We start from the raw sequence: 14,160 nt of genomic DNA on the forward strand, positions 1-14,160 counted from the left end.
TCTATTTACAATTATATTTTAAAAAGTATAATTTCTATTTTCAGATGCATGTGGAAAATGCAAGGCTGCAACAAGAAGGCTTAATTTGAATAAATATTGCAAGAGAGATTTCGGTGAGTGATATTTAATTATTTGCGTAAGAATAACTAACATGAAGTTTTCAATAATACGCATTTTACACTCAACATGATCGACATGGTGGATGATAATGTGACATCTACTCACGGAAATTCATCTACATATTCTTCGTATCACTAAGTACCACTTTCGATGGTCTCCCTTTATATGGTTGAAAAATGAATTTCTGATTGACCGTTGATAAAGGCGACAGGGGGTACTTAGAGTCTATCGCAGCAAAATTTTGTTTTACACTTATTCTGACAAATCTGTTTATTTATACTGTCGAAAATTCCTGCTTCTCAAGTTTTTCTCGTTAGTAGGCTGAAAGCGCAGTTTTTTCCTATGGTGTTTCAAATGGGTTGGTTGAAAAACTTTCGTTTTTTCATTTTTACAGTGAAAAGTAAAGCTTAATATTCATATCTTCGGTAATTGAGTATTATTTTATAAAAAATATGGAACAGGTAATTTTTTTTTTTGGTTACGCTTCTCATGTACAGGGTGTCCGCCAGCGAAGGACTCTATACCTTATATTATGCGAAACTATAGGAGCTACCAAAAAAATTTTCAAGTACAATGTGTTCTGGATAAATCAGTCTTCAATAATTCATTTATACAATACGACTTACTCATTAGTGTACAGAGTGGAAATACAAAGTTACCTTTTTTTAAATGGAACACTCTATGAGACGTCAGAGGTCAGAAGCAATATTACCACATTTTTAAAATGATTCATTTTCTCTTATTCTTCAAATGGGACACCCCATATAAAATAGCATCATTCAAAGCGCGGGAGATCCCGAATTCAACGAAATATATCACAGGCATAAAGCTAGGCTTTTTGTTCGATTATTTCTTTGAAAAGTATCCAATAATTATTTTCATGTTTCATTGCAACACTTGTTATCGCAAATCTTCTACATTTTTATTTATTTTCAATAAGTGTATGACATTTTCGAAAAGGCAACCGAATTACTATTAAAACAAAGTGTGACCCATCCCTCCTTCCCATTTAAGATTTTGGGGGTTGCTGTCATCACGCTCACATGATCGATATAAATTTATTGGAATCAATCTTATAATTTGCTTCTCTACGAACCAAAGTTTATCTCTTTTTGCCTGGCACCTGATTGTCTTTGTCAAACGTCACATATTTTCATATCTTATTCTTCATCTTTTCATATGATTTCAGTGGATGTTTCATAGTAGACAACAAGTTTGCTTTTAAATTTTCAATGTGGAACTTGTGCTATCTTATCTCTTCAGTCATTGCTTCAAGAAATAATTTCTGATCGTTTTGTTACAGCTATAATGGCCAGAGTTCTGTCCCACATCGATAATAGCGAAGATGAACATACAAAGGGCTGGGTCCGATTCATGATATACGTAGAATATATTTATAAGAAAAACAGGGATTCCAGAATCCGAAAAGGTACAATGATTATGGTTGTACCAGAAGCTGACCTCAATTGTAAATGTCCCAAGATAAAGGATGGCAAGTAAGTAGTTCGGATTATTGTTCTGGAATTTTTCTCTCGTTCTGTATCGGAAAAATATTTTTTTAACTGTTAATAATGTGTAAAGGTAGGTGATCATATACATAAAGAGTGTTTCATTATTAATTGGAAATATTTCAAATATAAAATATTGAGCTCGATTCAAGCCAAATTGCATAGATAAAAATGTGTCTCCTATCTAAGAATGATTTGATTATTGAAGGGGATTTTAACGCAAAAAAATCGAAAATTATCTACTCCTAAAGTCTATATCAATGACTTCGAACTACATGAAAAAGTAAATATTTGAATTCATTCAGTTTAACCATGTCTTCCCTAAGATTAAAAAAGGTAGAGATAATAATCTCTATGGTGTAAATATTTTATCTCAGCTCAATATTCATAGATTATTAATTATTGTTGCCTCTATTTTAAAACTATTTGACGTATATTGCCATATTTGGCAGGTATACTGATACATGATGGTGAATATTCTTTTCTGTATACTAACATATGCGTATGACAGGGGCAAGTAACTGGTTGTAACTTGTTGGCCACTGGCGGAGTTGCAGTTTTATGTATTTTGGGGTATTTATGTTATGTGATTCTTCAGACTTTAAACCCTTGAAAACACTCAACCTATTTAAAAAAAAAAGTTCATCATAACCATAAGTTACGTTTACATAACTGTTATTATAGTCTCTCACAATACTCCATGCATATTTGTTTAAGTCTTGCAGTGCCCCAAACGGTGGTTAAAAAGACTAATAGAATGAATTATACACTGTCCATGACATCAATATAATACATCACTAATATAGAGCCAAGTTCCAAATACGTTACGTGGATATCATTGGGCTGGAAGGTGGAATTTACAAAACGTTGAAATAACTTGGATTTGGATACAGCACGGGCACATCTCAAATATCGTATTGTTAGACAAGTAATGGTTACAGAAAAATAAAATTTCCCTATTAGTTCTTCAAGAAAACATATCAGATATGTCACACTGTTTACCTGGGAATGAAGTAAACATATTATACGTATTCAGAAATGAATCAATAATAACTGCCCCTATGTTTTTCTTGGACATCAAAGCAACATGATATTTATTTAATATTTTTCAAATCAACCCTCTCGTTTTATTAAAATTCAGTTTTGTAGAAAATATATCGGAGGCGACTCAGCCGTCAGAGATGCTCATATTACTGTTATACCTAATCATTTACTAACTGATGCTCATTGTCATATTTTTCCAGACAATACTTATTCCTTGGAAGAGAGAAGGACGACTCTCCTGGAGGTACCATTTCTGGCAACTTGGGAATCACCCAGCGGTCAATAGTTATCGAATGGAGGGATGAATGGGACCAGAGAATGAGAAGATTCAGACGTAGGGCCAGAAAATGCAACTGAATTCCCAATTCCCTAGTTGAAAATGTTCAGCTTGAAAAGACGTATCTGTAAAATCGAATGATCAGCTGGCAGTTTTACTGTGATTTATGTATGTCGTATTTCAGTATTCTGAATTTTTGAAGAATCCGTGGGAGCTTTTCGAGTAACCTAACAATGCACTGTACCAAATGCATTTTTGTAGTGACTATTGGTTAATCCCCAATAATTATTTATTAGATAACAGTTGTAACTTCCATGTTTTATATTATGTAAATATTTTTTGTCTCGAGATAAATGTCTATTAGCGATTAAATAATTTATTTATTCTACTCAGAAGCGTGTGTTGAGTGGCAGACCTTGAGAACCCAATAATAGTCATTCATTACCTAATTTCGTAAAATTTTGAGTCCCGTTAAACGAAAAAAAAATCATGCCTTCATCAAATAGAAAAATAAGGAGACGAGAAAGAATCGTTCATCAAAAAATTACTGGATATAAGATGTGAATCTTTATGTCATCTCTGTAACGGTTTTTTTTTCTTGTTCACTGTTTATATTATTCTTACAATTTTATCATTGAAGTTCTGAAATGAAACGATATATTTTTCATCAACTCTCATGAATATTCTTAATTGTTGAACGAATAGCATATGATAAATATCAGCATATTTCGATAAACCACTTCCTCATTGAAAAAAAATTCTAGCTTTGTTCGACTCGATTTGAAATTCAATGAGGATCTTCTGATCTTTTCCGATATAGATTAAATAAGCCACCAAATCTTTTTTTCCAAAGAAATGTTTCGTTTTAAAACTCCAATACAATTTCCTAAAAAGTCAATTTCTTCAAACAGATGTCAGCTAGTCAAAGAAATTTTTCAGTAGATTCGTATCAATAATCAGACTAACAAGACTCCATATTGCATTGAAATGAGTAGGTAAATAAGCAATTCAGATATCATGTATCCAAAAAAAAAAACTAGAGTCCCTTATTTTACGAAAACAAAAGATGAAACTATATAACAATTAGTCCTCGTCTATTTTTCGCTTCCTCAGAACCCATATCAGTGATTCTTTGAAATGTTGGACACACATTTGACATAGCCGTAAATATTGGAATTTTTTTCCACCGATGAGGCAATAGTAGTTTGTTCTCGTACTTAAAAAGTTTGATGGTCTTCCCAATAACCTGAGTTTCGAATTGTTAAAATGGATGACTATTCTGTATTTCTGTGAGTGGATAAAGACTGAATGGGAAGATATTAGGATAAGATTGTACAGTATTAAAAAGGCAGCATGGATATATCAGTTAGCGGTTATATAGATAGATGCATCTCCAAGAATGTTATTAACCTATTCAAAATTTCCAATTCATATTATTGTCGTATACATAAGGCATATTACTTAGTTCCTAGCGGATAACATTCAATAATATCTTCATGTTCTAGAAATATTTATACCCATTTGTAGATTTAGACTAGATATTTTGATGTTGTTAACATATCAAATTTTAACGTGTTCCAGCAATACCGAAACGAAGCGTCCCGTTACCTGCTGCATGATATTCAAAGTGTAATCTGCTCCTGCCATTATTTTCATTTTATTTTTGTTAAACTCATTCAGGAGTGCGACTCGAAATATTGTGAAAGAGGAAGTTCGAACACAACTTTTTATTAATTTATACGTATAAATGTATAAATACAAAATTGCATATCTGTCATTAACTGTGTTATGATATTTATTATCGGCTCAAACAGATTCGAACACAATTATCATAGTTCGTTGCTTACGCCTTACTGAAATATTTCGAGTCGCCAAAATGGGTCATTCTGAAGATTTCTTGTAAATTCATTGTGTACCTTCTATTCAATAAAAATTACGATACCAAAATGGATGTTTTTTGATTTTCAACCTTGAAAATATGCCACCATTCGAAAAATTGCAAACAATCCTTTCTATCTCAATATATGAAAGAATGTTGTTTGTTACATCATTATTTATAACTCAAGATCGGCAGCCACTTTGTTATGAAATTCGTTGGCTATTTATAATAACCATATGAACATATACGGTTATGTACAGTATTCGATAATTGTACGGTGTTGCTATATTTCTTATTAATCTCAGTGTATAAAATCAATTTGGTTAAGAGGACTACTGGTGTATTTGGGAATACCCTGCATATCAGAAAATAATTTCCTGAGATGCAGAATTGAAATTACAAAGGGAAGGCTTCTCAACTAAATTCCTAAAACGTCTGGTTTGGCAGCTATGGAAGCCTAACGCAATATTGTAGGACCCTGTATATACAGGGTCTTTCACGAGGAACCTCACCCATATTTAAACGGGAAACTACTGAACGTATTTTCATGAAATTCAGCACTTATAAGTATTTCACGATGTTGATGAAATCTAAAATATTTTCAAGGCATGTGCACCTCCGGTTTTTCCGTAAATGACGTCAACTTCCGTTTTTCAAATTAGAACACCATTTTTTTATTACAGAAATAGATTCCTTAGAAAATTTGAAGTTATTTTGATGTAACATTTTTCAGTTTTGGTTGGAAAATTCTCTCTGAGCGGGAAAATTCGAAAAAAAATCGAAAATAGAGCTCCGCTGAAACAAGAATAACTTCGAGGTTTTTGGATGGAAAATTTTCATTTTTGAGATTTTTCAAGATGTAAGATTGATGTATCCACTTTAAAAATCAAAATCGCGATTCATGATACAGGGGGTGAAAAAATCACTTTCAAAGTTAGGGATGACAAAATCGTGAAAAATCAATTTTTTCAAATTAGAACCCCATTTTTTTATGGCAGATATTGAATCTACGTTAAAAAATAATGTGAGTGTATCTATCACACCCTTGCCCTAAAATGGATATTTTCTGAGTTATTCACAAAAAACTGTTCTCCGTCTTGAATTTTCAGCTATTTCTTTTCCCTTCACGCCAAAAAGATGAAATTTTCAGGAACTGTTATTTGAACCATGCTGTAGATTTTTCACCCCTTCTTGAAACCGACTTCAAGTTACTATTAGGAGAACCATGGCAAACTCTCGCAGTTATAACTAGAGAAGATTCTCAAAGTTTTGACCGTTAATTTCTAGACATTTATTTATACGTCTCAGGAAATGCTACGTGCGTTGCTCTTCTTATTTCATCGGGAGGAAGAGATCTGCAAAAGTGTTTAAAAACCAAATTGAGTTTCAAAACTATGAATCTAAAAATCTAAACAAACCTGAACGCATTTCTGACTCGTTCTATGCAGTCCTCTTTATCAGTCAGGGGAGTTGAGTAGACAATATTTTTTATCCTACCCCAAACATAATAGTCTAAAGAAGTTAAATCGGGAGAACGTGGTGGCCACAGATGTGGACCATTGTTCGCCAACCATCGATCTTCAAATAGCCTGTAGAGGATATTTGACACATTGAGTGAATTGTGTGGAGGCGCGCCATCTTGTTGATACCATAAGTCATTATGGTTCTGTACTAGCGGCTCAATTATTTGAGTCAATATGTCAGAATATCTATCTCCTAAGGGAGAACATTCTTTAAATAATGCAAACATGTGTAGTGTTCTATCTTACCAGTTAAAGTCCTATCATAAATGTGAACATCGAGAATTGCATTATTTTTGATGGCGCAAAAAACATTGAAACTCCAGGTCTCTTGAAAGTTCCATTGTCTGAAGTGGTGGTTGTTCTCTTCATCCCAATAATGACTGTTATGCCTATTGAAAGAACCATTCTTTGTGAATTTAGATTCATCTGTCCAAATTATACAGTCCAAAAAGTTTTCATTCTCTTGAAATCGAATCATCATAGCTTCGCAAAACTCTGTTCTCCTGACGAAATCAGATTCCTTCAAATGCTGTACCCTATTGAATTTATATGGGTGCATTTTATGTTTTTTTATTTTAATATTCTCCAAACACTCGATTGAGATAATCCCAGATCAATCTCGGCATCTTTGAGAGAATTTTGAGGATTCACACGAAAATATGCAAGAACTGTAATTTCGTTGTTCTCATTTTCTACTACACTTTTTTATCTGAGTATAGTTTTCTTAACGAAAGATCCGACATTTCTCAAGTTTGTCATGGTTCTGTTAATGGTATCTCTCGTTGGTCTGGGTCGGTCAGGAAACCTCTCAATGAACAGTCGAATCGTTCTATCTACAACTTTATTACATTCTCAATGAAGTAGAATGAGATTTAAATAATCTTCATTGGTAAAATTAGGCATAGTGATCGATTTTATAACTTAATACGAATTATCACCAAATTAATAGTAAACACAAAATGCTACTGAATGAAGAGGAATTTGGCAGATGTAATTAATGATATCTATCATTGGAAAAAAGAATGTAAAACGTGGTAAGTTTTTGCATATGGTTCATAAGGAATTATTTATTTATCACTGGAGAGAAAACCGATGGCCGATTAGTTGAAATAAAGAGGTTTCCGATACAAATTCGAATCAAAATTCGCCATCTATTTAGGAACAACCTGTAACTTTTTTCTCTTGCATATTAGGGTAGTAAAATCTAAAACATGGTTTAAGTAACAGTTCCTGAAAATTTCATCTTTTTGGCGTGAAGGGAAAAGAAATAGCTGAAAATTCAAGACGAAAAACAGTTTTTTGTGAATAACTCAGAAAATATCCATTTTAGGGCAAGGGTGTGATGCATACACTCACATTATTTTTTAACGTAGATTCAATATCTGCCATAAAAAATGGGGTTCTAATTTGAAAAAATTGATTTTTCACGATTTTGTCATCCCTAACTTTGAAAGCGATTTTTTCACCCCCTGTATCATGAATCGCGATTTCGATTTTTGAAGTGGATACATCAATCTTACATCTTGAAAATCCCAAAAATGAAAATTTTCCATCCAAAAACCTCGAAGTTATTCTTGTTTCAGCGGAGCTCTATTTTCGATTTTTTTTCGAATTTTCCCGCTCAGAGAGAATTTTCCAACCAAAACTGAAAAATGTTACATCAAAATAACTTGAAATTTTCTAAGGAATCTATTTCTGCAATAAAAAAATGGTGTTCTAATTTGAAAAACGGAAGTTTACGTCATTTCCGAAAAAACCGGAGGTGCTCATGCCTTGAAAATATTTTAGATTTCATCAGCATCGTGAAATACTTATAAGTGCTGAATTTCATGAAAATACGTTCAGTAGTTTCCCGTATAAATATGGGTGAGGTTCCTCGGGAAAGACCCTGTATATTAGGGTAAAGTTTCATTGAAATCATTCAGTTTATCTTGCTTGAAAGACTAACACATCCATACAAACTTTCGCGTTAATAATATCTTTAGAAGGATTTAAATTTTACGTAAAATTTCGATATAAAAAGTTATTCATGGAATTGAGTTTCCTTCAGCACCTGAAAAAACAATAGAAAAATTAATGAGGCAAACTATATAAGGAAGTGTGTATAAAGATATGACATATATATTGACCAGTGAGGAAATTAACCGTCTAGAGATAAGTGAAAAACGTCTCGACCCAAAATAAAATTGGTAACTGGTAAAGCATCATACGCGTACGGTGCGTTTCGTACACTCACTGAAGCTAATCGTTTGTCGAGGATGTCAAAAAATATCACGGGACTCCAAGTTGTCACCCACGACAACAATGGCGACTTTCTCAATTAACGGCGCATTAAGACGACTGACGTGTTCTCTAACAGGCGTCTGATCACACTAATTTTGTAGCCATCGGATGGCATACGATCTTGTACAAAGAAACCAATTCAATGTGCTGATGGAGAAAATCTTGCAGTTTTTCCATAATCGGTCTTCTTACTGAACTATTGCCAGCAAGACGCTGATGTAATCCCGTGCTGAATAACTCTGGCAAAAATTTGTATGTATATCTGGAGGTGATAATAATAAATTTGCTCGATGAATTTTTTGGCCTTCAATCTGTAATGATGAATATAAACATCAAGAATACTGCTAGTTGGTGAATGATGTGAGACATCATTAGTTTTCCTGAGCATACATTAAACCATTAATCGTATCTATGTTACCCTCAAAATGTGTATAATTCCGGCATTATATGCAATGCCTAGGCAATGTATGAAATAATTTGTATACAATTCCTAGGTATTATATAGAATATCTGCTGATCTGCCGGGAAAGTGTGAAATGAAATTATTCAGGTGAATTTCTTATCAGAATGGGTATATACAAGATGGGCACAATTCGTTGTTTACTCAGGGGATCTCTACTAAGATGTCTAAAACTCTGGTGTATTCACTGATTCGATTTTGTTTTTAATTTCGTGGGGATATGGGATCAGTTTCGTTTCTCCTACTGTAGGTAGCGCTGTTTGGAATTTGACAGAGCATTGTCAATTGATATTTGAAAATAATTTGAATACTTCCTACTACTCACGAATATGTTCTATTTATAAACGATTATTGGTGTGTGAAAATATATTAGTTTCGTGAAAGGGGTGTAGAACATTCATTTATTCAACATGTCGTTCAGTTTTCTGTATGGACAATGAAGAACTACAGCTAAGAATTCGGTGTTGTTGGAATTTGAGGCAGAACCAAATCAGATGAACGAACATTCGGGGCCGATATAGCTAAGTTTTATGGAAACTTCAGCAATATTTCAAAGAAACTGTACCTATTGGAAATACGTAATGTAAATTGTGAGCATGTATTGAAAATCTGAAATACATAAATCTATTCGAGTCTGTTACTTCAAATATTCTTCCTGAGTAGATATAGTGAAAATTCCCTTTCCGTCAACTGATGGATATTTGACCAATCAACTATGTTTTATTAAAATCATATTGAATTACCCCCCTCACGAATTCAAGTTGTCAAACGGAAATTATCTTGAAGAAGAACAGTAAATCCTCCTTCGAACCCTTTATTCCATAGTGTTGAAAATATTGAAGGATTTGTTTTTACAAAGAAAATTAAAGTGTAAATCATAAATAATCCTTAACAGCTGACAAAATGGGCCAGTTCATATTTTGAACTCGTTGATCGATATTCGATATATGAACGCAAAACAAAATAAAACGAGAGATCATTGGACTTCCTTTGGTAGAACAAGGATAGAACGAAGCAAATGACATGGTGGCGCCGCCACGAAACTGATCCCATATCCCCGATTTTCTGAAATGTTGATGCTTGCAAAAAGTGACAAGTGCACACACCAGTGTTTTAGACATCTTAATCTCTAGAACTAGGTATAAAAGCTAGAAGAAAACAGCGGATGACACATTTCCGAGCTCTTTTTCAGAGAAACAAAGAATAGTGAAAACTGTACCATCCTATACTATTCTTCGTTTTTTATTAGCAAAAAATGAGATTTTGACGATTCAGAAAAGTTCTCATAACTATTATGTCTTTGAAGTTGCAGATCTGAAACTTGAATCTTCTTAGGCACTTTTATACGTCTTATGTTTTGTAATGTGTAATTGATATTCTTTTATGATTGAAACATTAATTTTTTTTTACTTCCCCTTTTGATAGAGATTTGAGGAGATAGAGAGATATTTGATAGGCCATCCTGAACAAAAATTATTAAGTTTTCACATCCTAGATGATATGTTTAATATTAACTTTTTATTTAAAATGAACATCAGAGACACCCGTTAGTCAGCCGTCATCTCAATGAATTCGCAACGAACGACTGCGCTCCTTTAATCCTCAAAGTCTTCCCTCATCAATAGGGAACTCTAACGATTTGTCAAAATCAGCTAAGCGATCGTCACCGTGGGGCACACAAGCTTTTCCCTCCATTGATTCACATGCTGTTTTGGTCGAGTATTGTATGTTGTGCCTTTTCTTAAAAAAAATGTTCTTCCCGGCGTTTGATTAGAGTGATTAAACTAGGGTAACGGCACCGATTGTGGCCATGGTACCAGTTGTGGCCACTCGAAATCATTTTCTGGACTGAAACGTATTCTATTTGATTTAGCCAATAAAATTTGCCTTCTATTCCCTTCTTGATTATTCCTTGACCAATTGGCGAGCTCGTTTTTCAAAAGAGATGGCGAAATTCGTTGCTTCCTCTGTTTAGTTCTTGAAAAGACGCTGTACCAGGTGGACGCTTATAAGTGCGATTAAGAAACACATGGTAAGTCTCCATTGATTTTTTTCAGTTTTACTTTTGCTTAACTTGTAGAAAATATTTTATGTTATTGAATGCATTATATTCTTCCCTATTTCAAATAAAAAATTTAAAATTTTCCATTCTAACTATATGATATTGTGCTGGCCACAACTGGGTCACGAAAAAGTCCGATTCGCGACTTGTAGCCACTTGGTGGCCAGAAGTGGAGCGTGAAAACCCAGTTGTGGCCACCAGTTGATAAAGGATAAATTATACTTTTATCTTATTGAACAGATAAAGATGCAATACTCAATTTAATATTCCATTTTTCAGGAACAATGTCATCCAAAAAGTTATTTCAGTACTACAGAGCAGGGGTTGAGCAAGTGTGCTGACATTTTTTCAATAGGAATATTCGTAATTGTTCGTTATGACAACATTTTGTATCATGCAAAAATATTTACGTCCAGTTTCATAATCAAATTTAAAGACACTTCAAGCTTCCTTTACGTCCAGTTTCATAATCGAATTTACGGCCGGTTTCATAATCAAACCTAAAGTCCCTTTAATTTTAAAGCTTCCTTTAAACCCTACTAAAGAAAGCTTTAAGCTTAAAAAAAAACTTTTAATTTGATTATGAAACTGGTCGTTAACGTTAATTCAAGCTTAAAGCTTCCTTTACTGTCATTTTTATATAGGCTTAAAGGAAACTTCAAAATTAAAGCGACTTTAGGTTTGATTATGAAACCGGAGGTTAGTGTCATTTTAGGTAGAGTTAAAGAAAGCTTTAAAATTAAAGTGACTTTAGGTTTGATTATAAAACCGGCCTTAAATATCAGTGATCACCAATACTATTGCTGTGCAATGTCTAGAAGTGGAAAAAACTGGAAAAGGTCCGAACCTCCAGACCTTCTGTGGTATGAGAAAGAAGACTTATTCTCGAAAATTAAAGAACCAAAGGCTGCTAACACTCGCAGATCATGTTTTGTTCAAGAAATGAAACTTTTCGAGAAACATTAATATTTTTGCCTTTATTCGATGACTTTTTCATTTTTGTATAAGGGAAATCATTATTTTATAGTATTTATATCTATATTTCCATGAATTTCGAATATATTTTTTGTTATTTATGTGAATGTTTGTTCAATTTCATGTGAGTGAGTATTCAAAGTGTGCCAGTTTAACCACACCTGTGACTGGCCACAACTGAAACAATGTGTGGCCACAACTGGTGGAAAACGTGGCCACAACTGGATAAATTGCACTCGCTCTCCTTTTCATTTTTTAATTATTTAATTCGCCGCCAAAATATATTTTGCTTGGCAACTCTCTAATCACAATATTCATGAGGAGTGTTTTCAAATTTTTAATTGTGAAGCGATGCTTATATAAGGGTACGATCATGATTTGAAGTTGGAAAATGTCTTAAAGTGGCCACAACCGGTGCTGTTACCCTATAGCTTTCTCAGAAATGCCTCTTTACAGTGATAATAAAAAGCTTTGTGTGCCCCCCCAGGTGACCAGTAACATATCTGTTATGTTTTCTCGGGAGATCGAATTGGGAACTTTGTTATGTGTTAATTTTCTGTAACCATTACGTGTCTGATACGATATTTAGGATGTACCTGTGCTGTATTTAAATTATATCCACATTTTGTAAATTTCATGTACCCGCTCCATGATATCCACGTAACATATTTGTAACATTGCTCTTTATTTACCATGTATCATTTTGAGATCATCGACAGAGCATGACACCATAAGCGTTTTAACTACCGTCGAGGGCGCTGTAAAACGTAAACAAATATGGAGGATTGTGAGAAATGCTATTGATACTGCTGTCGTTTCGATATTTATTTATTATCATTTGGACGTTTTGTCAGTTGAATAGTGGATTACTGAAAGTGAAGTGCAGATATTGAACGTTTGATAAGTTATTTGTGTGTCATAGTGATTTTCCAGTGAAATGGTGAATAACTGAAAAGAAAGTGGTATGGATATCGAACTGTAGGTCAATAAATCTCTTCTCGTATTTTCATAGCAGTCCTATAAAACATAATAGGCTATGGTTTTATTATATCCAGCATATAAAAATTTTATTTGAATAAATAATGTCCTGTTTGATGTAAATTTCGATATAGGTTATTTTCTCACGTGTTGCATGTACCTCATATGTAGAAATAAATGAATAAATCATATACGTATATTGAAAATTTTCTTCAGAAAGATATGAAATATGCATATAGTATTCTTATCATTTTCATAACGCATAACATGGACACAATTCTTCTAAAAACTTTTTGACCTAAGCCAAAAGATTAATGAACTGTTGATTATTCTTTTTATGGAATGCAGGAAAGTGCATAGACCAGAAAGACATGTCCTAATCTTTCTTGGAGAACAATAATCATGAACCCAGCAGTTTGCATGATGTAATGTATCATATCTAGTGTGCACTTATTTTGAAATCTGAAATTTATGAAAATATATTGTTCATTCGTTCACATACCTCACCGAACTGATGTGAGATGCTTTTGAATTTTATTTTCAAAAATGATTGATAAACACACACTCTTTGAAAAATCAATATTCGAGTTCATTATTATTGCAACAGATTATATTAATTTCGATAATTTTTCATCTTTTTGTTGAAAGCGTTTTTAATAACAAGTGAAACATAATAAACATAACACATGAAGGTAATATATATAGATCTCCCATGTAACAAATATTTGCATGGTCCATGTTTGAACTATTTATGCTCCTTTCAGAAAGGAGATGTGTTCCTTGTTTGAGGCGGACATAGGAGCATAGCTGCTACATAAGCGTTCTGTATTTGTACTCTTAGTGTGATATATCTGTTATAAAACAAGGAGCGCGGGATACATTTCTGCTTCATAACTGTTATGAGATATGGTCACCTGGGCCACGACAACGAACGGTCAGCTGATTTTGACAAATCGTTAGAGTTCCCTATGCAATCTTAATTTAACACATTGCCCGCTAGGCGTTAGGCAGAGCCGGAACTAGGATTCTGGCGCCTGTGGCGAATTCTCAT

At 33.5% G+C, this 14,160-nt stretch overlaps 1 protein-coding gene across 2 annotated transcripts in view; it reads left to right on the forward strand.

Annotated features, from left to right (window-relative positions):
* LOC123322966 (netrin-B) overlaps nt 1-4,898 on the forward strand; it is a 408,729-nt gene extending 403,831 nt beyond the window's left edge. The window contains exons 5-8 of one of the 2 annotated variants that reach the window (XR_006539234.1): nt 45-113; nt 1,424-1,616; nt 2,873-3,117; nt 4,531-4,898. Coding sequence is in view for 1 of the 2 variants with exons in the window: in XM_044911087.1 (XP_044767022.1) it covers nt 45-113; nt 1,424-1,616; nt 2,873-3,029 (419 nt within the window). In the remaining variant the exon portion in view is untranslated. Of the gene's footprint in view, nt 1-44; nt 114-1,423; nt 1,617-2,872 lie in introns of both variants that reach the window. The other variant, XM_044911087.1, reaches the window with a different exon arrangement.
* Nucleotides 4,899-14,160: the final 9,262 nt, after the last annotated feature.

The sequence above is a fragment of the Coccinella septempunctata genome, chromosome 1 (assembly GCF_907165205.1).
Source record: "Coccinella septempunctata chromosome 1, icCocSept1.1, whole genome shotgun sequence".
NCBI classification, from domain to species: Eukaryota; Metazoa; Arthropoda; class Insecta; order Coleoptera; family Coccinellidae; genus Coccinella; species Coccinella septempunctata.